The 27,156-nt window shown below is 43.1% G+C and overlaps 1 protein-coding gene across 1 annotated transcript; it reads right to left on the bottom strand.

Annotated features, from left to right (window-relative positions):
• Positions 1-16,245: 16,245 nt before the first annotated feature.
• On the bottom strand, positions 16,246-25,829 carry LOC130479411 (ferritin light chain, oocyte isoform-like). Its single transcript, XM_056851811.1, has 3 exons — positions 25,656-25,829; positions 19,449-19,595; positions 16,246-16,641 (listed from the first exon to the last, which is right to left on the bottom strand). Exons 1-3 carry the CDS (start codon positions 25,827-25,829, stop codon positions 16,246-16,248), a joined length of 717 nt encoding a protein of 238 aa, XP_056707789.1.
• Positions 25,830-27,156: the final 1,327 nt, after the last annotated feature.

Genomic DNA, 27,156 nt, shown 5'->3' with positions numbered 1-27,156 from the left:
ATTTTAAACACTGTCAAAACACTTCTCCGGAAGTCTATTGGTGGTGGGACACACTGTTAAGGTGGGTGGTGGGTATTAGAGCACTGTGTATTTTATAATTCATACGGTATGGGGTAATTTTGAATGTTGTATAAGTGCTTTGTTTGTATTTTTGTGTTTTTGATGTTATTGTTTTCTTTGTTTTTTATAATTTGTTTTGTTTTTTCTTCTTAGAAAAATAATAAAAATTTATATATAAAAAAAGAAATTCCGATTTGAGTTAGTGTTTCTTTTGGCATATAAACTCTTTTGTGTGTGTGTGTGCGAGAGAGAGAGAGAGAGAGAGAGAGAGAGAGAGAGAGTCTGCGGTTTGAGCGTGTGTATTCAGCCATCCTACAAATCTCCACCTGGGAGGCTTTCCAAATGTACTGCGCTAGCCTAGGAGGAGGAAAGGACAGCCAAATGCCAAAAAGTCGCCTGAAATCGCATACGGTTCCTTGCCAGGAGGTCGGAGCATTAAGAACCTCCATTCAGGCCAGGAGCCAGCCGTTCCGATGACAGATCCCCCTAGTCTGGGAGGGAGCAGCGCTTGGGTGGAAGTAAAGCTGGCTCTCCCGTGTGGAAGAAGCTGCTAGTTGAATGGCAGCTTTTCGGGTACTAACTTTCCCCCAAAGCCATGTCTTTCCCAGCCTTAAACCAGCGGTTCCCAACCTTTTTTGCTCCATTCCCATCCCCTTTCACCATTGTTCAGAATATAATCCCCCCCCTTCCCAAGATAGTCTAATTTAGAAAAAATAAAAATACAGTTTTACAGATTGTACATAATTTACAGGACATCACACTTTGCTGAAAGGTGGTCCCAGTTTGCCACCTCCGGGAGGTTTTGCGGCGGAGCCTGAGGAGGGAGGGGTTTGGGGAGTTTGGAGGGACCAGCAGGGTCATTTAGTCCAACCCCTGCACAATGCAGGAAATTCACAACTACCTCCCCCCACACCCCCAGTGACCCCTACTCTATGCCCAGAAGATGGCACAACCCCCCCCCCTTCCATAGGGTTGCCAGGTCCCCATTGGCAACCGGTGGGAGACTTTTGGGGCGGAGCCTGAGGGCGGGGTTTAGGGAGGGGAGGGACTTCAATGCCATAAAGTCCAATTGCCAAAGCGGCCATTTTCTCCAGGGGAACTGATCTCTATCTGCTGGAGATCAGCTGCAATAGCAGAAGATCTCCAGCTAGTACCTGCAAGTTAGAAAACAAAACCAGCACACAAATCTCAATGCAATGCAATTATATTAAAAGTGCAAGGTGACAAGTGAATACTTAACTCTAAGTTAACAACAAACAATATATATATATATACACACAATATATACACAAATATACAAAATAGACTGATGGATTCTTCTTTCCAAGGTAAGTACACTTAGATCATATTGCACTGCAAACATTACTATACAGCACAGAGCCTCGTTTTTCTTCGGTAGTACTTGCAAGTTGGCAACCCTACACTTGAACCAGAGGCTCTGGCTCTTTAAAGCCCAATGCAAGGGGTGGGGTGGGGGGATTTCCATGCAAAACACGCTTAGGGTCGAAACCCCACTGAACCCTTGGGGAGAAATAAAAGGGGGAGGCTTTGGACGAAGGCGGAAGTAACCGTCCACGCCAGCGCTGGGCAATAGAAGCCGGGGAATAGAAGCGGGGCTGGCCACGGATCGGGACGACCGCGCGTGCGCGACGGAGGAGAACGCTGCGCGCTGGACGCGGGTCTGGCTTCAAGGGCGCTCCAGCTGCCTCCCCGCCGGACCCTCCTCCGGCCGCGTCTCCCCCACCCCGAGTCCCATCTCTCTCCGTGCCCTCCCCCTCCACTTGTTAACAGGTGGCTTCGCTCTGTTTGTCACACAGCCCAAACAATGCACTTTCTTCTTTTTATATATATATATATTTTTATTGTTTTCCAATAATTGCTGTACATCTCATTTGACAATACATCCTATATACCAATCTTTGAGTCAATAAAGAATTAAAAAATTATCAGGTGTATGTCTTCAGTATTAAATATAATTAGTTACAATTGACTTCCCCACCGACTTCCTCCCTCCCTACAAATATCTAGTATCTCCTTTGTATTAATATTTTCTAATCCTTATAAGTCGTTATTATTAATGTTAATGTCATGTTAATTAGTGTTATACTTTCCCCTCATTTAATATATTTTGATAAGCAATAATAATGTAATATTGATAATAAAGAGAAAGAAAAAAGGAAAAAATCATTTAAACAATGCACTTTCAATCCACTTTGACGGTGGCTTTCACTGTGTGAACTGGCAAAGTCCACTTGCAAACGATCATTAAGGTGCAGTGAAAGTGGACTGAAAGTGCATTATTTGGCCTGTGTGAAAGTGCCCTCGGCGGCTCAGACATTTCAGGCCGGTTGGGGGGGGGGTAGCACTTCTAAACCAGCATAGGTACTTTCCCAGATGTTTGGAGGCGAGTAGGATCTATAGCAATGAAATGAAAACAGCACAGTGGCCAACAATATATAATAATGTCACAATTATAATACCATCAAAGTAGGGCTAAACACATCACACTTGGAGACATACGTTACAAAAGCAAGGCTAAAGGCAACTAACGTAGTCAGTCAAGCTTAGCGGTGACAATCATTCTTAAGGACAATATTCTTCAATATGCAAGTATGTCAAAAATAACACAACAGAGGAAGGTATGTTCTTGTGTTCCATTTGTGGTCTTCGACTCTTGATACCTTCCTCTGTATCTAATTTGCTTCTATTGTGTTATTTTTGACACACTTGCATGTTGAAGAATATTGTCCTTAAGTATGATTGTCATAGCTAAGGTTGATTGACTACGTTAGTTACCTTTAGCCTTGCTTTTGTAACGTATGTCTCCTAAGAATCCATACCTACACAAGGAGATGTAGAAAAGAATCTGCTGCAATAAATGGCTAATCGCTAATCTGCTCTGACTCATGATGTGCAACGCTGACTGTATATCAAAGCAGTAGTCTCCCTAGTATTCTCAGTCAAAATGACATAGGAAGTCACAGTGATGTCAAGGAAGGTGCAAATAGATACAACTTTCCACTGACCATCCTCTTCTTGTACAGCATATGCAAGTGTCAACACATGTATACATGGAAATAGCCTATCAGTGTTGTGTTTCCGCTGACTGTTTTGTAATCAGCTTATATAAAAGGTAAAGGTCCCCTGTGCAAGCACCGGGTCATTCCTGACCCATGGGGTGACATCACATCCTGACATTTCCAAGGCAGACTATGTTTGCGGGGTGGTTTGCCAGTGACTTCCCCAGTCATCTTCCCTTTATCCCCAGCAAGCTGGGTACTCATTTGACCGACCTCGGAAGGATGGAAGGCTGAGTCAACCTTGAGCCGGCTACCTGCAACCAACTTCCATTGGGATCGAACTCAGGTCATGAGCAGAGCTTTTGACTGCAGTACTGCAGGTTAACACTCTGCGCCACGGGGCTCCTAATCAGCTTATATAGAGAGTATATATAAGCAAGCCAATGTTTGTGGTCCAAAAATATGTACTGAACAGAAACTCTAGGAACAAACTTGAGTGATCTATATGAAAATGCCAACAATTAAATGATCCATAAACACATGGGAAAATGGAGGAAAAGCTTCGATTTCATTCCTTTTTGTAGGTTATAAAAATTGGTTATTACCTACCTACCTATCATTTTCAGCACTAGTTTAAGACTGCTTTCTACTTATAAACCACTAGGGGATGCTGCCCTACTCTTTCTAAACAGCTTCTCCCGTTCCCTATCTGCTTTATTTTTAAATTTGGTGAAATTTGAAATGGGTGAATATATGGGTGTATTTCCTATGTTCCAATTCAGATTTAATAGTATTCAGAATAGTTACATTGAAAATGTGCCCACAGAAAGATGAAGTATAAACATGTTAAATAAGCATGTTTTGTTTTGTTTTTAAATTTAATATACCGTAATAGAACTGTCTGATACAAAGGATGCCAGGGTAGCTATAACAGATTTCCCCCATTTTATTGTCATAACAAGCCTGTTTGGAAAAGTTAGGCTGAGAGGAAGTGATTTCCCTAAGGCCACCCAGTGAGTTTCATGACGTGATATCTGTGTAAATTTAAACTCAAGATTCCCTAGTATGAGTGAAACCATTTGTCAGTTACGCTACACTGGCTCTCAGTGTCCTAAGAACTGAGAACATACCATACAATATCATACAAGACTTTGTGATTTGGATGTAATTTCTTACTTGTCTATTTAATCAGTACAGTCAAAAGCTCTGCTCATGACCTGGGTTCGATCCCGACAGAAGTCGGTTTCAGATAGCCGGCTCAGCCTTCCATCCTTCCAAGGTCGGTCAAATGAGTACCCAGCTAGCTGGGGGTAAAGGGAAGATGACTGGGGAAGGCACTGGCATACCACCCCGTAAACAAAGCCTGCCTAGGAAACATTGTGATGTGATGTCAGCCCATGGGTAAGTAATGACCCTGTGCTTGCACAGGGGACTACCTTTGCCTTTTTAAGCTTAAAAGGGGGAATACTGGACCAACATGAGATGTGTGCTTCTCCGCAGTAAACAATATCCTAAAATAGCCCGGGATGAATTTTGGCCAGAAGGATCATCTAAGGAAAGCAGTTTTCAGTTCCAGCAGGGTAGCTGTGGTTTGTTTGTTGCAGCAGAATTAAACTGGCAGCCAGTAACACCCTAAAGATAAACAAAATTTATTTCAGCATAAACTTCCATGAATCATAGCTCACTTCTTGACACTCCTGTGCATCGAAAGAAATTAGCTTTGACTCACAAAAGTTCATGCTGGAATAAACTTTGTTAGTCTTTAAGGCATCTCTGGATTCTTGGTTAGAAGAAGAGTTGGGTTTTTATATCCTGATTTTCTCTACCTTTAAGGAGTCTCAAACCAGTTTACAATCGCCTTCCCTTTCCGTCCCCACCACAGGCACCTCGTGAGGTAGGTGGGGCTGAGAGAGTTCAGAGAGAACCGTGACTAGCCCAAGGTCACCCAGCTGTCTTCATGTGGAGGAGCAGGGAAACAAACCCGGTTCACCAGATTAGAGTTGGCCACTCATGTGGGAGAGTGGGGAATCAAACCCAGTTCTCCACATTAGATCCCACCGACCACTACACCACGCTGGCTCTCTCTTGATATTTTAAAAAAAGCATCACAGTAGAAATCATGGGGACAATCAGAGCTTTGTTGGACTTCCTTACACTGTACTCTCTCTCCCCCCCCATTTTCTGTTCTCTTTTTATTACTTGTCCCCACCTAAACTAGCAGGTTGTTCTACTAACAAAGATCCAATCATCCAAATGATGCGAGGAAATCAGATTCTATCATGTGTTGCAATAAATGTATGTTTTATTATTGTTATATTCTTCTGAGTTATATGTACTTGATTTGTCTTTTTTCTTATATGGCATTGGCCACAGTGCTGTTGATTGTTATCTGGCGGCAATATGTTTTCCCCCAGCAGTTCAGTCACTTTACAGATTTTTCTCTGCCTCAGCACACCAATGGGCAGTTCTTAAGACATATTTGGGTAAGGATCATGTGTTGAAATCTCTCCTTAGTACTTGGTGGGAGGCACATGTAGTGTTAACCAGTGCAATTCTGGAGTCCTGCTCAAAGATTGTGGATGCATTAGCAAGTATAGCTGAAGCAATCACAAAAGAGAGAAGCTATCCAAGAGGCAGAAAATGTTGCAGACAAGATACAAGAACTAGAGTTTCTATTCATGCGGACCACATGGAGTGAAATTTTTATAACACTTTCACTGCACAAGTCAAGAGCTCCAAGAAAAAGAATTGGATTTGAAAACATGTGCATATCTCTGTCCATCATCAGCAGATGACATACACACTTTGATGAATGATTTCAAAAGTTCTGAAGACATATCAAGAGATATCTTGCCTGATACTAACTGCGAAGAAGCCCAGTCCAGCAATCAAATCAGGAATGATGGCAGTGCACCAGAAACAGCATTGAATCTTAGAGACAATTCCACTTACCTTCTCCCTACGCTGTAATTGCTAGCTTTGAGTCCAACAAGACTAACAAGATTTCTGAGGTATAATCTTGAGAGTCAAAGATCCCTTTGTTAGGTATACTACATAAAAGGTGCTGTGTGTGTGTTAAGTGCCGTCAAGTCGCTTCCGACTCATGGTGACCCTATGAATCAATGTCCTCCAAAATGTCCTGTCTTTGACATCCTTGCTCAGGTCTTGCAAATTGAGGGCTGTGGCTTCCTTTATTGAGTCCATCCATCTCTTGTTGGGTCTTCCTCTCTTCCTGCTGCCCTCAACTTTCCCCAGCATGACTGTCTTTTCTAGTGACTCTTGTCTTCTCATAATGTGACCAAAATAACGACAGCCTCAGTTTAGTCATTTTAGCTTCTAGGGCAGGGATGGGGAACCTCAGGCCCGGGGGCCGTATGCGGCCCCGAGGACATTTTTTGTGGCCCTTGGGACTCTGGGGCCCCGCCATGGAGGCTCAGCATAGGGCGGCCCTCCCTGAGGGTGTTCCTGGGGCCATGGCTTGCAGGGGTGCTGTGGTGCCCTTTGGACCTCCTCTCACCGACTGACGGCTGTTGGCCGGCGAGAGGAGGGAGAGGGACGCTTCCCCCAAGGTTGCCCCCTATAGCCACTGTGGCACACTGTAAGCCCCTCTTGCTGCCTGTCGGCTGTTGGGCAGCGAGGGGGGGAAGAGGCCCGCGGCTCCCGGTGGCAGAGCATGCACGCAGGAGCCGATCGGGCTTCAGGGGGCCTTTTGTGGACTCTGGGGCGGGGAGGGCATGGAGCCTGGTGTCAGGTCACGTGGGGCCGGCATGTGTGTGTGTGTGTGTGGGGAAAGCTTTTCTCTCTCCCTCTCTTTCTGTCTCTTTCTTTGTCCTTCTCCCTCCGTCCTTTTCTTTATCCCCTCTTTCCATTTTTTTCTCCCTCTCTCCCTTTTCCTCTTTCTCTGTTTTCCTTCCTTCCTCCCTTGCCGATCAACCACAGGCTGCACCTCCCTGGCGCCTTGTTTGCTCAGGTCCACTGCTGGCTGCCCTCCCGCCAGGAAGGGGGGGAACCGGGGGAGCCCTCCAGGCCTTCTCTGCGTGGCCTCCCCTGGGGTTGCCAACCTCCAGGTTGTGGCCAGAGACCTGGCAACCCTAGCCTCTTTACCCCACCAGGAGATCTACACCTGGTATGGCCCCCGAATGATGCTATAAATGTACAAATGGCCCTTGGCAGGAAAAAGGTTCCCCACCCCTGTTCTAGGGTCAGTTCAGGTTTGATTTGATCTGTAACCCACTGATTTGTTTTTTTGGCAGTCCAGGGTATCTAAGGTGCTACTGGACTCAAATCTACCTGCTCTCCTGCAGACTAACACAGCTACCCTTTGGAAGTATGCTGTAATTGATACACTTCAGGCTCATATGAAGAGGAGAGGTGAAGTGTACAAACAATTACCAGGTAGATTTTCTTTTATAAATAAAATGGATTTATATGACGAACAATATTCACAAGGTTCCCAAAAGCCAGTTGACATCCCTGTTGACTTGAGCATGAATCTCTGTGGATAACTATAGCAGTTCCATTGTTAAATATACACACAATGTAATGAAATACAAAATTCAGTCACATTGATCTTCATGACACAATAGTGAAAGATGGAATACAGTTTGTATTTCCAAATGCAGAGATCATACTTAGGGTTGCCTACCTCCAGGTACTAGCAGAAGATCTCCTGCTATTTCAACTGATCTCCAGCCAACAGAGATCAGTTCAACTGGAGAAAATGGCCCCTTTGGCAACTGGACTCTAAGGCATAGAAGCCCCTCCCCAAATCCCACCCTCCTCAGGCTTCGCCCCCCAAAAAGCCTTCCGCCGGTGACAAAGAGGGACCTGGCAACCCTAATCATACTACATATTTTTCTAACATTGATTATTACGAACTCCCCAAAAATATCTTTTTCTTAGTTGAAAAGAAAAAAAAATCTTCAGAGAATGTGCCAGGACAGACTGAATTCAGTTTCCCTACTGTGTGTGGAAGCGGACAAACTTTGTCGAGTCAGCTTTGATGTACTTATTCAGAATTTTGCTATCAAGAAAATCTAAAAAAAACCCTATTTTAATTTCAGCATACCTGTAGGTTTTGTGTAATTTCGAAAAATTACATCTTATTTTACAATTCAGTATTGTTTTTATTTTGCGTTGCATATGGGGAGACGACCAGAATCTTTTCAATGCTTAGAGCCCCTAAAGGTCTTAATCTGGCTAAAGGTCATCATTCCTGGCTCCTTCCTTGAGGAGCCAGCCGTTGTCTCGGGGGCTCAGATTCGGACATGCTGAATGGCTTGTCCCATTCCTCACATTTCTGGTAAAAGCCAACCTCCATTTTTGACTTGAGTTTCCATAAAAGCTGGCACAGTTTCTATAAAATCTTGCTTGATCTAGCAAAGGCAGTCTGGCCAAGTGCAAACCAAAATGGTAGGGGGTTATGCTAATAAAATGGATGCATATTGGTCCTGACAACAGGTGCTAGCACAACCTATTTGAGAATGATTGGGATCAATTTCTCTTTTCATTATGTCAGATCAAGAGTTCAGTGTTCTCCTGTCCATATGGTAAAGCCTATGAGTCCGCTATTAAGAAAGAAGGAAGAGAGCAGTGAAAGATTATTAACATATGGCTGTTCACAATATATTAACTACCCTACTTCACAGTAACTGTTGAAACATTGCTAGCATAGGAGGGCAGTTTTCATTCATCCTTAAAACCTCAAAATCTCTTACTTACAATGAACCCCTCTGGCTATATTGCCCTCTTCTATATGAACAAGTTGCTTTAAAGCTGTGATGTATATATCCTAAGCTTTTTAATCTCATCACTGTAATTATTCAAAACATTATTCAAAACTGGATTCATGATCAGTCACTGCAGTTCAGCAGATGGTGTTAACCTATGTACAATATTAATTCAACTGAATTTAAGTATTTTTAAAAATCCTGTTTATTACTACAGAATTATATTTCAAAAGATTTGAAGACATATCAAGAGATATCTTGCCTAATACTAAAAGGTCAACAGAAAACAAAACAAAACTGAATTTTAAATCTATTACATTTATCCCACCTTTCCTCCAAGAACCCCATGGTGGTCTACATGGTTCCCCCCTCCCTCAGAGTTATGTTTTTAGAATTAAAATCAATTTAATAAAATAAAAGTTACAGATCGTAGACCCCGGCATTTTCATTCAGCTATCAAAAGATACATCACATTTTAATAATGCAGCATATTAACTGTAGATTTTAATATTGGATCTGATGAATATTAATATAAAGGGTTTGTGCAGTGCTTTTTTCTGTTCAAAACGTTAACAATCGTAAAGAACTAATTTATTAAATAGAGAGAAAATTCTAGCTAGACTAAGCCTAATTCTGATTCTGTACTCCCTCTACCTTGTTTGGGCCTCAGTGCTGAAAAGTGATCTGACCAGTGTGGTCTGCTGTTGACTCCCCAAACATATCCATAATGCGTATATATTCCAGCTGCTCTGTAGAGCAAAGGCAGTAATATATGCAGTGAGTCAAACACTTGATAACCTCCGATTTATCACTATGAACTTGACTGGAATTTTTTTCTCTTCCCCCCGCCCCCATTAGTAAAAAGGCCATGCAATAAAGTCGTTCTGTTTGAACAATTGATAGAGTTTTGCAAATTGGGGGGCAATTGTTGAAACTATAATCCATGGGTGTCAAACATAAGGCTCCGGGGGCCGGATATGGCCCCTTGAAGGCTCTTATCCGGCCCGCGAACCAGCCAAGGCAGCCACCCCCCATCCCAGTCCCAAGGTGTCAATTATCAAAGACTGGTAAATAAAAGAAAATTCTGAAAGAGTGTTATTGTTTTAAGCATGTTTGTATTTTAAGTAAAAGTAACATAATTAATTGGCTTTGCCTATGTTTTCTATAAAGTTTGTATCTCTGGTACTTGGCATCAAATTTTATGGTACACATGGCCTGACTCGGGTGACATTTATGTCATATCTGGCCCTCGTAATGAATGAGTTCAACACCCCTGCTATAATCCTTAAACCACCATGAAGTAATTCTAGGTGATCACTATTTTTATTAGTCAAAAAGGGCAAGAGTCCAGTAGCACCTTAAAGACTAACAAAAATATTATGAGCTTTCGTGAGCCACAGCTCACTTCTTCAGATCTGAAGAAGTGAGCTGTGGCTCACGAAAGCTCATACCCTACCAGAAAATATTTTTGTTAGTCTTTAAGGTGCTACTGGACTCTTGCCCTTTTTGACTACTACAAACAGACTAACACGGCTACCCACTGTGAACTATTTTTATTGATATTTTTAGTCATCTTGTGGTCTAGATAAGGAAGCCAGTCTCATGAAGACATGCTGGGCATGTCCTATATTGAACATGGTCTGAAGGCACATGATGCTGCAACTTTGGGCATTCTATGCTATTTAACTATTACCTTTATACACTGTCATGGGTAAACGAGACCACCATTTCCAACAGTTCAAGCTAAGTGCGTCAAGGTCTGGCCTGGGCCCAGGAGGCTGGGAGACCACCTGAATTCCATGGAAGAAAGCCTAGACATAAATGTAATGAATAAATTCAACTCCCTTATCAATACACTAAGCAAAGTATCAAATCCTTGCTTATTGAGAACATTATATTGAATATGTATTGATAGGTTTGCCAACAAGTGAATACATGTAAGCTCTTTCTTACAAATAGATGTGTATGCACATTCATTGTAATGTGAACAGTGCGAATACAACAGATGGCTTAATCCTCCATTTTGGGTAACGTGTATAGGACTATTGCTGTCAAGAATCTGTCACCGAGATACCCAGGGATGACATGTAGGGTTGCCAATCTCCAGGTACTAGCTGGAGATCTCGTGCTATTACATCTGATCTCCAGCCGATAGAGATCAGTTCACCTGGAGAAAATGGCTGCTTTGGCAATTGGATTCTATGGCGTTGAAGTCCCTTCCCTCTTCAAACCCCGCCCTCCTCAGGCTCTGCCCCCAAAACCTTCTGCTGGTAGTGAAGAGGGACCTGGCAACCCTATGTGTTGCATAAGCCACGTAGTTTGTTAATCAAAGTGTGGTTGTACCACATTTTCAAAAGCACATCTGTATTGCTTCTCATACTAATTATTATCTCAACTTTTTGTATAAGCATTACATAAATCCAATGGGTGGGAAAATAGCCCCTTTATAATGCTTTAACTTCCTTGATAGTGTCATGATTAAAAGGAATTCAAAAGTAATTAATTCAAGTGAAATTGTTGTGTATGTTATTTATTTATAGTCCACCTTTCTTGCTCTTTACTCCAGTACTTTTTTATTCGTCCTCAGTCAATCACGTGCTGGGAGATCAGGCAACAGCGTGTGTGTGTGGTTATCACTTCTCATTTGTGTTCTCCAGTTTTGTTTTGTTTTTGATTAAATGATCCGCCTCCCTCTTAGGGATCCGGGGGAAGATGGAGAAAAAAAAACCCACACCAGTGCTGTTATGCTTCCCTGTGCCTCCTCTGTGAGAGAACCATTCCTTAGACACCCCATTCTGTGTATTTATAAATCTGTATTGCATGAATACATCTGATCTGATGTTCCATGATCTGAAATTGTGTGTGTTCTTAATTATTTTACTGCTTAGATTATAGATATGTGGTCAAGAACATGGATGTGGCCACCTGGCATTCCCCAGGCTATATCTTTCTCAGCCCTTATATTTGTAGTTCACTCTTCTCTCGCTGGTTTGTAAGTGCCTGGCCTACCATGCACTTCACAAGTGACTTTGCCAGAGGCGGTGGTGATACCACCAACTTGGTGGGAGCTGCTCCTGGCACTGTTGGAGAACCCCAGAGGCCTCTGCATTAATGTACAGGCACGTTGTCTTATTTTTGCGTGGAACTCAGCCAAGTCAGAAGCAGCTATCTATGTGATGCTTAGCAGCATCAGAAGTGCCACTTTAAACTTGGCAAGCATTCCTTGGGAAGCGAAGAGGGCACCCCAGAGGTCTCCATAATAACAAAAAGGCCCCAGAGGTATCCTCTTCTCATTTTGTGCCGGGAGGTGTGCCAGCCCCTAAGCAGTTTGGCCAGGATGAATCTGGCCAGCTCTAAAGAAGTTGTCCTTGGTCTAGAACAACTTAATTATAATATTCATACAATATTGTTTATAGTGGAGCCTTGATGTGATTGAATCCTCTGAGCACTGCTACAGGAAATATTTTGCATCAGATACATTTGAGCTGTGCCAGAAATGCAATTACTTCTGTGAACAAATAAAATACTCACAAAGGAGTTTTGATTATGATAAATTCCAGAAGGTAGCTGTGTTAATCTGCTGCAGCTAAATGACAATTGCCATTTATGCATGGGATGTTTTGCCTTGGATTTGTTGCTCTCTAGATGCACATTTTCCCCATCCGAATTCTCAAAATTCTGCATGGGGGCTTATTTTTGAGTTTTGATCATTCGGATGGGGAAAATGTGCATCTATCGAACAGCAAATCCAAGGCCAAACCTCCCGTGCATAAATGGCCAATGAGTCTTGAGGCACAAACTTGCTGTGGCGTAAGCTTCTGTAAGCCACAGGCCACTTTGTCAGATGCATGGAGTGTTACAATGGCAGAAGAGCGCTGCTGGCACATGAAAGCATGTGTCATGGGATGAGCAGATGAATGAACCCCTGATGGTAGGGTTGATGTTGCTGGATCTTTAGACAGTGTCACATTTACTGGATAAGAGGTTAGTCTGTATGCAGAAAAATACATGGTTACAAAGCCAACATTAAAAATGGAAACCTTTGGAAACCAGTGGGGAAGCAATTCAACCTCTCTGGAATTCAACAATACACTTCAGCAGATTTTCCAAGGAAGATTTCAGCGAGAACTTGATTTGGAATTTATATGCAGACTTGATACCATCAGTCTTGGGCAACTTAGGAAATTGTGGTAGCTTTCTGCAAAAGTAATTATCACTTTGGTCAGGCTTATTTGTACTATGCTAGCCTGTGGTTAGAATGTAGGATCAGGATATCATCTGCGGCCCTATGCTCTGCCATGACAACTTCTCTCATGTCAGCAGGGGCTTCTGAAGGTGCCAGCTGGAAAATGGGCAAAATCAACAACTGCCCATACACATTTCCTCTATTGTGGCTCCTGCCTTATGGAATGGCGTGCCTGAGGTCAGGAAAGCTCTCACTCTCCTGGCCTTTCACAAACTATGCAAAACTGAACTATCCAGGAGGGCTTTTCTGTACAGGTAATAGGGTTGCACTGTACAAAATGGGTGACAAACTTACCTGGATAGATGACTGGGACTGTGGTCTATACTGCTGTGTATAGCTTTTTGTAGTAGGATCCTATTTGTGTAATTTCTTTACCGCTTAATGTGTCAAATGAATACTTATGCTATGGTTCAGTTGTTTCTGTTGGTTCCAGATTTCTAAAATCCTAATGTATTTGTTGCTGAATGTCTCATTTTGTTGACTGTAGTGACTCATTATGACTCACTATATGTAATCCACCTTGAGTCCCTGCAAGAAAGGTGGACTAGAAATAAATAAATAAATAAATAAATAAATAAATAAATAAATAAATAAATAAATAAGAGAAACCTGAGTATGGAAGACCATTCTATTTTGAGACTTATTGGGTAACTTGGGGTCAGTTATATACTTTCAGCCTCAGCTATCCCAGAGGGTAAGATTTTAAAATATGCACTAGAAAATGCTGAATTGGTAGTCATCCTGCTTTGTTGATTCCTTACCAGCTACATCCACTCTGATTGGACGTCTTCAACATTTTGCTGAATGTTGTTTTCATATGTACTCTGCGATATAACATAACACACCTATGACTTGAGAAACTAAGGTGTTCTGGCCCTCTTTGCCATAACTCTCCCCTTCCCCAAGGGCCACCCTTCGGTTGTATGTAGCTTTGGGTATATATCATTATGCCAACTTAAAGTAGCACTTCCTGCATCAAATGAAGAGAACTGTGGTTCATGAAAGCTCTTGTGACAATAAACATGTTAATTTTTAAAGTGCCGTAATCATTTTGATTATGAGTTTACAGTAAACATGATCCAGGAATTGGTAATAACTTCAGAGTTCCTTTTATGTCAGTGGGATGCATCTACAGGTAAAGAAATATATTGTATGCTACTGCATACTTCCTCTGTTGAGGATTTGATTACCCAGATTTAGGGATGGGGGACAGCCTCCCCCTGCTCCATACAAGAGCCACCTACTTTACTTTTTACCCCTCCGATACTTTATCCAAAATCACAGTATATTTACATTGTTCCTTAGGAATTCAGTGAAAACCACTGAGTGGCAAACTATCTATATGGCCCTCTCATGTTTGGAGCCTCATCTTGGGCTCAATTTCTTGGCCATGCCATGTTTTGATAGAACACACAACTGTCTTTTTTATATACAGATTTTGTTGTTGTTTTGTCAACTATCTTGGCAAAGTGGTGTATGCATATGAATGCAAAACGTTTAAAAATGCCTGAGGACCATGGCAATCATCCAAACACAATTCTAAAGCCATGTGAGAATTACAACCTACTTCCATTTCACAGCAATGTAAAAGTCATTTCAAAAATTCAATTGGTCTGTAAGTACCACTTCATTCAATGGATATATTTCCAAGACTGCAGTCTCAAGCAATCCTTCAGTCTATTGCCATTGAACTTTATGAGACTTTTTGTGCTGTATGTAATAGAATTTATAGAGGAACCAATAACATGTAGCTAGACTATTACAGTTAAAAGATTGGGGGCAGTTTTATGTAGTTGTTGGGCTAAAACTGCAGAGACCCAGATTGAAATCCTCATTACAAACCCAGCTTGGACCAGTCACTATCTGTCAGTTCAACCTACCACACAGGACTGCTGTGAGGATAAAATAAGGGAAGTAAGAACCAGGTACCCACCATGAGCTCTTTGAAGGAAGGACCGCACAAAACTGTGGCAGAGCTGATATTTCATTGTGTGTGTGTAAAGTGCCATCAAGTCGCAGCCGACTTATGGCTACCCCTTTTGGGGTTTTCATGGCAAGAGACTAACAGAGGTGGTTTGCCAGTGCCTTCCTCTGCACAGCAACCTTGGTATTCCTTGGTGGTCTCCCATCCAAATACTAACCAGGGCTGACCCTGGCACAGGAAATAATGCCTTGGGAGTTGTGATCAAATACCTTAGCTGTGTCTTTTAGCTAAAATATGTAAAGCCTGTTGTATAGGCTGTAGATATAATTTATGTACCTATCAGAATTCATTTCTCTGGCTGACAAAGCGATCTAATACTTCATGCTAACCATGACGTGTTGCCTTAACCCTTGGTTAAGATCCAAAATATACAGTGACGGCAAAGCTAGGACAAGATATAAGATACATTATTTAGACCACAGTTTGTCATCTGTCAAGCAGAGATACTGGGGAAAGTATTGTATTTTGGATTTCTTGGTTTAGTTCAAATACACCTTACCATGATTTGCAAATCCATCTCAAACCATGGTTCCACATCCTGATAGTGGTTTCTCCTTAACCATGGTTTAGCATGGCTAAACATTACATTTGCTCGAAGTGAACCAAATTCATTTGTTCCTATATGTGTGTTTTTATCCACATCAACAAAACAATACACACTTCTTGAAGAACAGAATAAAAAAACTTTATTGTAGATTTTAAAAACTTAAACATCATTATTTCTACTACAGACATATATGCAGTAAAATCCCTCATATTAAAAGTCCCTTATAGAAACATCTAACTACAAAGAAAAAAACAATTTCATTCTTATATTATGCTGTGTGACTGTACAAAATCATTTTTGCTAGCATAAAAATATATACTAAATATATACTATATATACTAAAATAGAATTTACCATATAGATAAAGCCCATCTGAACAATCATTACAAGAATAAAATCTAATCGGCTTTGTGATTTCACAGGAATATTTTATTAAAAGGTCATTTTGTATCATTATTGCCATTGGCCTGAATGCAGTTGCTTGATTAAAACTGGATGTACATTACACTCCAGACTGTGCGCTGCACATGGGCTGCAGTAGGCACTGCTAGGCAGTGGGAGGCCATTTGTTTTCTCGCCTTTGATCTGCTTCCCTCAAGCCTTTCCACTGAGGCTGAGAGGGGTAGCAAGGTATCCCTGAGTATTTTGGCTTTACGTTGTTATTCTGCTGTGGCAAGTCCTCTGGCAACAGCTGCACCCCCCTTTGCAGTTCCTGCACATTTCTGAAGTGGTGTACGGGGACGGCGGTGAGCTTCTGAATTTGGCTCAACCCTTAGTTCTTTTTGTAAGCGGTCTATAAGATAGTTCTCAAGGTCACCTCTGCCATCCTGGGCACTCCTAAGCCTGCGAGCATTGGTAATTAGATCTCCCATCAGCTTGATCTTCTGGATCTTGGGTGCTAGAAACTGCTTCTTAATTGTGCCTGCCGTGTGGGGGTCTGAGTTCTTGATACTCATAGCATAAAGGTCCTCAAAATAGCCTGCCAGCATCTTCCACTGTGTTAAGGCAACTTCCAGAGCGGCTGCCACACCATTTATATGAACATTGGGTGGTTTCTGGAATTACAAATAGCACAATAAAATTGCAAATGGGGGAAGAAAGCAACTGCACCTCCCCATATTGTTACTCTCCCCCTACCAACATATTTGATTAACATCATACAAAGCTAGTGAACATCAGTAGCTAAAATGTTAGATTTGGAAAACCCATGCTCAGATCCCTGTACAGCTATGACACTCTCTATTCAACCTTTATTCAACCTAACCCATCTCACAAGGTTATTAAAAAGCTGGGCTACCACTTTGGAGATAGCAAAGGATACCAATATAACAAATAAATATATGTACACAGGATACTAACCAGATTTATAGTCACTTCTATGCTTTATGACAGGGGTGGGGAACCTCCGGCCCGCGGGCCCTTTACGGCCCGTGAGGTCATTTTATCCGGCCCGCAGCCTGCCTGCCGAGGGCCCCTTTCCAGCCCTCCCCCCAGCTCAATCCCCCTGGCCTGCACGCTGGCCGCACCGCCGCCGGAGGGCCCCTTTCCAGCCCTCCCCCGCCTCGATCCCAAAGCCAGTGTGCTGGACGCGCCGCCGGTGGAAGGCCCCTTTCCAGCCCTCCCCCCTGCTTGATCCCCCAGCCCCTGTGCTGAATGCGCCACCGGCGGAGGGGTCATTTTATCTGGCCCGCAGCCTGCCTGCCAAGGGCCCCTTTCCAGCCCTCCCCCCGCTCAATCCCCCTGGCCCGCGTCCTGGCTGCACCGCCGCCGGTAGGCCACCAATAGGTTAAGATACTAGACATCTGCAGGACAAACTTACTGACACTTTCCAATGAGTAAGCCCACTGACTGGACTTGAGTAGGATTTAGAGTAGACCTGCATAAGATGCACAAATATCTAATAATGATTTTATTTATTTATTTATTTATTGTATGGCCCCCGAATGATGTTAATACCCAAATGGCCCTTTGCAAAAAAAAAGGTTCCCCACCCCTGCTTTATGACAACCAAGCAACCAAAGATCTGATGCTGATACATTTTGTAAAAGTAAAATTTTAAAACAAATATTATACCCTGTCTTTCAGTCCTCTTCAGGGCCACCAAGGTGGCTAACTGATAAAATAAAGCATTATAAATATTGTCGAAGGCTTTCACGGTCAGAGTTCATTGGTTCTCGTAGGTTATCCGGGCTGTGTAACCGTGGTCTTGGTAGTTTCTTTCCTGACGTTTCGCCAGCAGCTGTGGCCGGCATCTTCAGAGGAGTAACACTGAAGGACAGTGTCCTTCAGTGTTACTCCTCTGAAGATGCCGGCCACAGCTGCTGGCGAAACGTCAGGAAAGAAAATACCAAGACCACGGTTACACAGCCTGGATAACCTACGAGAACCAAAGCATTATAAAATTATACGAATAATTTACAAAAATGCATGAATTCGCAACCATGTCAAAATTAACAAACTTACTTCAAAGAAAGACGATCAAGGACTACAATCAAAGATGGCAACCGTTCTACGACAGATACAGATGACAAAATATGTGTGCATAGTAAGTTTTAAAGTTAGAGTGAAGTTATAAATGTGAGATAACATTAGACTGAATGGAATATGTGGATGTGATAGTAAATGGAAAAGAATTTAGGAGAAACATAAGCAGTATAAGAAGACAATAGTTTTAGAGTATAACAGTTTTTAAGCATAAATGAGTTTTAAGCAAGATGTGAAGATTAAGAGGTTAAGATAAAGTAGAGATATGTTAGACAGACAGTTAAGAACTGTAACTTAAATGAATGGTTAATAAGCATAAATGTCATAAGTATTTTAGGACCACAAGGTTTAGAGGCTAATACTGGGGGTAGGACGGGAAGGATGAACTATCCTGGACACGGATCATGACTTGTCAATATTGTATTATTTTCTTTTTTCCCTCCCCCCTTTTTATTCTGTACCCTATAAAATTCAATTAAAAAATAAAAATAATTAAAATGAGAACTAAACTACATATATAAAAGTACAGGAAGAAGCATCTTTCAGTAAGTATGCTTCTGATAATGAAATTCTAGGCCGTTTTGTAACAAGTCATATTGTTATGAAGCTGAATAAAGTCTCATTGATACAACACTTACTTAGATGGACCCAAATAAGTGGGTAAAAAAGCATTTACTTCACTCTGAGCTATTTGGGAGAAGGGTGATACATAAATACAGGGCAAGAACCTTCCACATGTGTGGGCCCTGCACACACCTTGTCTGGGGAAGGTTTCAGTCTGGGCTGAACTGGGAGAGAGAGAGCATCCTGGTTGGCCACTGTGTGAATAGACTGCTGGACTTGATGGACCTTGGTCACCTGCCCTTCCCCTCCCCACAACAGACACCCTGTGAGGTAGGTGAAGCTGAGAGATTGTGACTAGCCCAAGGCCACCCAGCTGGCTTCGTGTGTAGGAGTGGGGAAACAAATCCAGTTCACCAGATTAGCCTCCGCCGCTCATGTGGAGGAGTGGGGAATCAAACCTGGTTCTCCAGATCAGACTCCACCGTTCCAAGCCACCGCTCTTAACCACTACACCACACTGGCTCCCTATCTATCAAGGTAAACAGCAACTTCAAACAGCAGGGTGAGAGAGAGAAAGACAGAGAGAGCATGTGTTATTCTTTATGCACATCAGTGTTCTTGTGCGGAGAAAGCAAGACAAGTTAAAAGTGTTAACAATGAAACATTATAATATATCAATGAAACATAATATATCAACAAGGCACTGACTGAGGATAATTGTATCATTAAACTTAGAGAATAAGATGTTTACCAGCTGTTGAAAGAATAGTCTTCAAAGAAGATACTATTTTGATAACCAGTATTTGCTACATACCTGGATAACTTTGGTACAGTACAGGCCTCCCCGGTCATGCAGGTATTGTATCAGTACTTCTGCTGCTTCCCTTTCCTCCTTTTCCTGTTCCCAGAAGAATTTTGCAACGTTTGGTAGACTCATATCAGAGAGATCAAAGATTTCACCCTGTATTTTGCAAACAAACAACAAAATAAAAACACTCACTGCAGCTCATATACAAAGGACACAGGCACACTGGGGGGAAAACCTGGAATATTTAATCAGCTGTATTGGCAATAAGTGAACAAGGCTGCTTACGCATATAGATATTTCTTGCTGAATCAGGGTGCATTTCAACAGCAAATTTTTGTGAAGGCGAAGGATGCCACAGCTATATAATTAGATATAGTGTTGGTTGCAAAACATGTAGATGTCTAAGAAGCAGGAGAGTATAAAATTAGAAGAATCAGGCTACATGGCTGCAACTCACTATGGCTACATCCTTTGCAACTCCTTGTTATAGCAGAAAGCTTTCCCCACATAGGAAAGCTAGGTACACATAGGGTAAACAAAGCTTGTTCTACCTCCCCTCCCCATCCTCCACAGCCTCTGTGGTTCTTCTCATGAGATCTTGCCTTTCATACACAGTTTTTGCATTCATAGGTCACTGGAAGGATGGAACCAGAGGACAATAGTAACCAAGGAGAGCCAGTGTGGTGCAGTGGTTAGGGGGGCTGGACTAGGACCTGGGAAACCTGGGTTTGAATCATCACTTGTGCCATAGAAGCTCACTGGGTGACCTTGGCCTGTCACACTCTCTTCGCCTAATCTACCTCAAGGGTTGTTGTGAAGATAAATGGTGGAGAGGAGAAAGACGGTATAAATGAATTAAATACATGAATAAACCATGCCACTCCCATAATGCAAGATACAGGACTCAGATTGCTACGATCCCTCAAATTCCCACTTCCCAACACACAGCCTACTATGTTCTCGCTCCTTAAGCACCATGCCTCTTGGGCTCCCAGCCCAATCTCATCAGCTCTCAGAAGTTACACAGGGTCGGCCTTGGTTAGTACTTGTATGGGAGACCACCAAGGAAGACTGGGGTTGCTATGCAGAGGCAGGCAATGACAAACCACCTCTGTTCATCTCATGCCTTGAAAATCCTTTAGAGTCAGCATAACTCAGCAGCAACTTTACAGTACTTCGTACACACCCTCTTCCTAATCCAATATTCCACTTCTTTTCCTCTGACTTCTCACCTAACAAAACTTACCGCCTATAGAGACTTTTTCTCAGCTAAACACACTTTTCACTTCCTTCATTGAAGTTATACCATTTACTACCAATCTATAACCAATTCTTCTCATATAGTAGAAGATGGATACTCATTTTGTGATCTCTTAACAGTTTGGCCAATGGCTAAAGAGAGACTACAGATCTCTCAGCAGTTGTGATCTCTCAGCAGTTTAGCCAATGGCTAAGAGAGACTACAGAGACTCAACAGCTGATATGTAAAATAAAAATCCATCCCTTTCCTCACTGTTTGTGGGAACACAATATGTATTCATATTCCGAGACTGTAGACATTTTAATTAACAACTAATATTTAATCAGTGGAATGTTGTCAACAGTCTTCCTTTTCTCTTTTAAGAAGGAATATAATAAAAGCTGAATGATGTCATTATAACCACCCTTCAGCCTGGTGCTAGTTTTGCTTCCTTTACTACTTCAGTTGTGTCATGTTGCATTCTGGTTGTTCTGAATTTGGCTTCAACAATTCTTTCACCACCTAATTGGCCCTCCTAGACCAGCTAACTCCACTCCTAGTCTCCTTCATTCTCATTCCACCTGCTTTCCTGTAATATGTAGTGCAATCCAATATAGAGTAACTCCAGTCTGTCACTGACATCAATGGACTTAGACTTCAGTAACTCTGCAAAGACAGCACTTATATTTATGGAAACAGAGTCACCTTATCACCTACTGAGTAATCTAAGTCATCTTCACTGGAAAAAGGACTCAATTTGTGCCCCCAAAGGAAAATCTTAAGGATGGATTAGCTCAACTACCCAAACTGCCACTATTAAAATCCTTATAGTTACGGAAAATTTAGGAATCATCTCTTAAAAGTGAAGAACTTCGCAAAAATTAAGGTATTTAAACCATAAATTACAAGAATACACAAGTAAGCAGGAACTTTCTATCAGTTTATGAACTTCCTTAGAGAAATTGGTGACCCATTATTTTACATGCACGTTACAAACATTATTTAAATATAGTGTATTGCTTTAAAGTGGAGCTAGGGACAACTGCTTCACACTGTGCAAAGGCTCTACAACTATCAGCACAGCAGGTGGGCTACACAACTGGCATTTTTGGATTATGCCTTTGCTTACTAATTTTGCAGACACGTGTTACCTTATGTCCAGTCAGCTTTTTTGCTGATGAGAAAAGAAGGACCACCACAACAGTTTACGCTGTGAATCATGTACGAAAGTCATGGGAGATGGAAGCTATGACTCACCAGGGCTATGACAGACCAGAACCTATTTTCAGTGCCAGGACACGGCTGAGCCTTGGAACATGGAAGTAATAAAAGTGTCTGCTGGCATGCACAAAACACCTTCCTTTGATAAAGTTCAAGCTAGCAAAAACAGTAAGCCTACTAGGCCAGAGGGTTGGAATTGTCTGCATCCTTGTATGCGTAACTTTAAAAAAGGACGGGCTGCTTTAAACATGAATTAGGGTCGCCAACCTCCAGGTGAGACCTGGAGATCTTCCAGAATTACAACTGATCTCCAGATCAGATCCCTTGGAAAAAAATGGCTGCTTTGGAGGGTGGGTTCTCTGGTATTATACCCTCTGAGGTCCCTTCCCTCCCCAAACCCCACCCACCACCTCCACATCTCCAGGGATTTCCCAGTCCGGAGTTAGCAACCCTAAACATGATGCCAGTTAGGGTTGCCAACCTCCAGGTACTAGCTGGAGATCTTTCTGCTGTTACAACTGATCGCCAGTCAGTAGAGATCAGTTCACCTGGAGAAAATGGCCGTTTTGGCAGTTGGACTCAATGGCATTGAAGTCCCTCCCCTCCCCAAACCCCACCCTCCTCAGGCTCCACCCCAAAAATATCCCACCGGTGGCAAAGAGGGACCTGGAAACCCTAATGCCGATGTGGCAAAGAAGCCTGTCCATGGGGCTGCACTGACCAGCATCTTGTTTAAATTGGTCTGCTATCCACACAAAGCAGCTGTGCAATCCTGCCAGGTTATGGATCTCTAGTGTATGAAAACATGCAAAGTATCTGATTTGGCCAGCACGCCGGCTCTCATGCAACATTAGCATGCCAGCACAAACACCTATCTGAACCTTTAACTGTGTTAAAGCGTGCAGCTGAGAGCCCAGTTTAAATGTGCCATGTGTGGACAAGATTACATGGATTTTTGCCTGATAGAAAGACTATTAGGGTTGCCAGGTCCCTCTTTGCTACCAGTAGGAGGTTTTTGGGGCAGAGCCTGAGGAGGGTGAGGCTTGGGGAGGGGAGGGACTTCAGTGCCATAGAGTCCAATTGCCAAAGTGGCCATTTTCTCCAGGTGAACTGATCTCTAGTGGCTGGCGATCAGTTGTAATAGAAAAGATCTCCAGCTAGTACCTGGAGGTTGGCAACCCTAGATACTATGAATGCTTTCGCCTCACTAGCAGGGGTGCCAACTAACCTGGAGAAAAATATCTTGCCCATTTAATAGAGGCTTGCCATGTGGAAATGGGCACTTGATGCTTTTAATGGCATTGATGAACTGGAAAATACCATCACATATTAAAGACAGAACATTCTTTTTTCTAGGCCCGGTGGCAACCCTTCAAACCAAGCGATGTGCATCACTTTATGTGCCGAACAGGAATTAAAGAAATTGGGAAAGCATCCCAGTGAACCACATAGCTTTGTAAAGGAGGCCGCAGCAAAAAATGTCTAACAGTGAGAGCGGATCCTCAGTGGAACAGGCTTCCTTGGGAGGTGGTAAGTGCTCCTTCCCTGGAGGTTTTTAAGCAGAGGCGAGATGGTAGGCTGACCATACGTACCGTTTTAAATGGGACAGACCCGTTTTTATCGTATTTCACAGCCGTCTCGTCTTTTTAATTAAAGTGTCAATTTTGTCCCGTTTTGCACCTCATCACACTTCCAACGTTTGTTTCCTTCAGTTCTGACATTTCTTATGCTGCATGCAGGCACGGCTGGGTAAATTCTCATAGAAAAGGTGCTCCGATAGGGATACACTAATATTACATAAGCCATTGCCATCCCAATGTCCCGTCTTTGTCTCGAGGAAATATGGTCAGCCTACTAGATGGCCATCTGTCGGCAATGCTGATGCTATGACCTTAGGCAGTTTGCGAGAGGGAGGGCATCTTGGCCACCTTCTGGGCATGGAGTAGGGCTCACTGGGTGTGTGTGTGTGTGTGGGGGGTAATTGTGGATTTCCTGCATTGTGCAGGGGGTTGGACTAGATGACCCTGGTGGTCCCTTCCAACTTTATGATTCTAAAAAAACTTTAATGAGGCACAAGCCTTCAGAATTTTAGAATTGGGAAACAAATGCTCCTTGCTAGAGCTACAAACTCTTGCACACTTTTAACCTATGGTATCCATATGACCCCGAGCGCTTTACCTGGCTACTTTTACACTCTGACCTCTCCTTTCTTGAGACGCCTTTTTATGCAAGCTCGCCTAAATTTCCTCCCCATGGCCTGGACCACGGGCAGATAGGCCAAGGTCTCCTACGAGAAAACGCTATGTTCCTGTGCCTCTGGACAAGTCGAAACCGTGGCCCATGTATTGCTACACTGTGAGCATGGCTCACCCTTATGGGAACAGATCACTGAACCCCTTTTGAAAGGTTGCCCAGGTGGCACCGGTAAGGAGCTAGTGAGATTTCTTTTAAATGAAAGAAATTTAAACCGTGGTCCTTCAGTGTGACTCCTCTGAAGATGCCTGCCACAGCTGCTGGCGAAACGTCAGGAAGGAAAATACCAAGACCACGGTCACACAGCCCGGATAACCTACAAGAACCGATGAACTCTGACCGTGACAGCTTTCGACAATACTGTTTAGACACTTCCGCGGAAGTCAGGCGAAGGGTCCCTTTTTAAGGTGGGTGGAGGGTCAAAAGGGTATTTTTGGTTTGTCGAATGTTCTAATCTTGTATAATTATAATTGATACTTTTAGAATTGATCCTCTTTTGTATTTTATTTTTATCTCTTTTTTGGTTATTATTGTATTTGTTTATTTTGTCTTATACTATAAAAATTAAAAACAATTGTTAATTTTTTTTAAAACCTCCTTTTAACCTCAATATGCATACATATTTTTTAAGCCAATGCATTTTTTATGCCAATAAAGGTCTGATTTGATTCTAATTTTTTATGATTCTAATTTTTTTGATTCTAATTTTTTTATGCCAATGCATTTTTTTATGCCAATAAAGGTCTGATTTGATTTGATTCTAATTTTTTTATGATTCTAATTTTTTTGATTCTAATTTTTTTATGCCAATGCATTTTTTTATGCCAATAAAGGTCTGATTTGATTTGATTCTAATTTTTTTATGAGTCTAATTTTTTGATTCTTTTTTTATGCCAATGCATTTTTTATGCCAATAAAGGTCTGATTTGATTCTAAAAAAAATTTATGATTCTAATTTTTTTGATTCTAATTTTATTTTTATGCCAAGGCATTTTTTTATGCCAATAAAGGTCTGATTTGACTTGATTCTAAAAAAATTTATGAGTCTAATTTTTTTTATTCTAATTTTATTTTTAAGCCAATGCATTTTTTTATGCCAATAAAGGTCTGATTTGCTTTGATTCTAATTTTTTTATGAGTCTAATTTTTTTGATTCTAATTTTATTTTTATGCCAATGCATTTTTTTATGCCCATAAAGGTCTGCTTTGCTTTGATTCTAATTTTTTTATGAGTCTAATTTTTTTGATTCTAATTTTTTTTTATGCCAATGCATTTTTTTATGCCCATAAAGGCCAATAAATTTGATTTGATTCTAAAAAAGGGGGGGAGGAGAGGGTCTCCCAGGCGAGGTGGCCGTCAGAGGAAGCGGCCAGCCGCAAGGCCGAGGGAGGCCGCCTGGGTCTCCCGCTGCCCGACGGCTGCCGGAGGAGGGGTCCGCGCGCGGCCACAACCCCGAGCGGCGCGCGCTGCTCTCGCCCTGGCGCGGGACGACCCTTACCATCATCCGGAAGGCGTAGGCGGCTTCCAGCAGGGCGGCGGCCACCCCGCACAAGCCCTCCTCCACCGCGGCCGGGAAGCTCTGCCGCACCCGCCGGCCCAGGGCTCCGCCGCGGCGGTGGACGGCGCACAGGGGCAGGCCGCTCTTGAGCCTTTTCGGGCTGGGCTCGGCCATGGCGGCGGCGGCTTCCCGGCCCGCCTCCCCTACCAACCCCTCCCCGGCCGCCGTCTCCTCCCCTTGGCGAGGAACGCAGCCCGCTCGGGGCTGCCGCGGAAGGCGAGCTGGGGAGCGGCGCGCCGAGGAAGAAGCGCGCCTGGCCGCTCCCTCCAGGGAGCTGCGGGGTCGCCGGGCGGAGGCGGGGCGGGGCCGCTCCGATCTGCTGCGCACCTGGCCGCGGGCGCTCCGCAAATGCCCCCCCTTCCCCCCCCCCTAGCCGGGAGAGGAGATTAAGGCCGTTTCTGCACGGGAGGTTTTGCAGCTCTCCAGATGCGCATTCCCCCCCCATCCGAATTCTCAAAAAACTGCATTGGGGGGGGGGGGTTATCGTTTTGGCCATTTCTGCACGGGAGGTTTTGCAGAACTCCAGATGCGCATTTCCCCCCATCTGAATTCTCAAAACTCACCTTGGGGGGGGGGGGGTTGCTTATCGTTTTGGCCATTTCTGCACGGGAGGTTTTGCAGCTCTCCAGACGCACATTTTCCTCCATCCGAATTCTCAAAACTCTTCATGGGGTGGTTGCTTATCGTTTTGGCCATTTCTGCACGGGAGGTTTTGCAGAACTCCAGATGCACATTTCCCCCCCCCCCCATCCGAATGCTCAAAACTCTGCATGGGGGTGTGTGGCTTATCGTTTTGGCCTTTTCTGCACGGGAGGTTTTGCCTGGGATTTGCCGCTCTTTAGATGCACATTTCCCCCCATCCAGATTCTCAGAACTCAACAAGAAGCCCCCCCCCCCCATGCAGAGTTTTGAGAATTTGGATGCATCTAAAAAGTAAAAGTAAAAGTCCCCTGTGCAAGCACCAGGTCATTCCTGACCCATGGGGTGACGTCACATCCCGACATTTTCTAGGCAGACTTTGTTTGTGGGGTGGTTTGCCAGTGCCTTCCCCAGTCATCTTCCCTTTACCCCCAGCAAGCTGGGTACTCATTTGACCGACCTCAGAAGGATGGAAGGCTGCGTCAACTCAAGCCAGCTACCTGAAACCAACTTCTGTTGGGATCGAACTCAGGTCGTGAGCAGAGTTTGGACTGCAGTACTGCAGCTTACCACTCTGCGCCACGGGGCTCTTAATGTGCATCTAGACAGCGGCAAATCCAAGGCAAAACCTCCCATGCATAAATAGTATAATAGTCCTGGACAGAGTTTGAGTTACCGCTCTTGTATTCCCAGCGATGTATTAAGAGTTTGTAGCTTATAAAAAATACTGTTCTCGCTTTCTATGTATTCCCAGCGATGTATTAAGAGTTTGAAAACGTTATAAAAACTGTTCGCACTTTGT

This window comes from Euleptes europaea, chromosome 6 (genome assembly GCF_029931775.1).
Source record: "Euleptes europaea isolate rEulEur1 chromosome 6, rEulEur1.hap1, whole genome shotgun sequence".
In the NCBI taxonomy this organism is placed as follows: domain Eukaryota; kingdom Metazoa; phylum Chordata; class Lepidosauria; order Squamata; family Sphaerodactylidae; genus Euleptes; species Euleptes europaea.
The sequence above is the reverse complement of the archived record's forward strand: the minus strand, read 5'-3'. Positions and strand labels throughout refer to the sequence as shown.

Excerpts from the sequence above, each read along its gene's own strand:
- LOC130479411 (XM_056851811.1), bottom strand. The coding sequence starts at position 25,829 with ATGGCCGAGCCCAGCCCGAAAAGGCTCAAGAGCGGCCTGCCCCTGTGC. Across the intron at positions 19,596-25,655 it reads CCTACGCCTTCCGGATGATG|GGTGAAATCTTTGATCTCTC; the intron begins GTAAGGGTCGTC and ends TGCAAAATACAG. Across the intron at positions 16,642-19,448 it reads ACTGTACCAAAGTTATCCAG|AAACCACCCAATGTTCATAT; the intron begins GTATGTAGCAAA and ends TTGTAATTCCAG.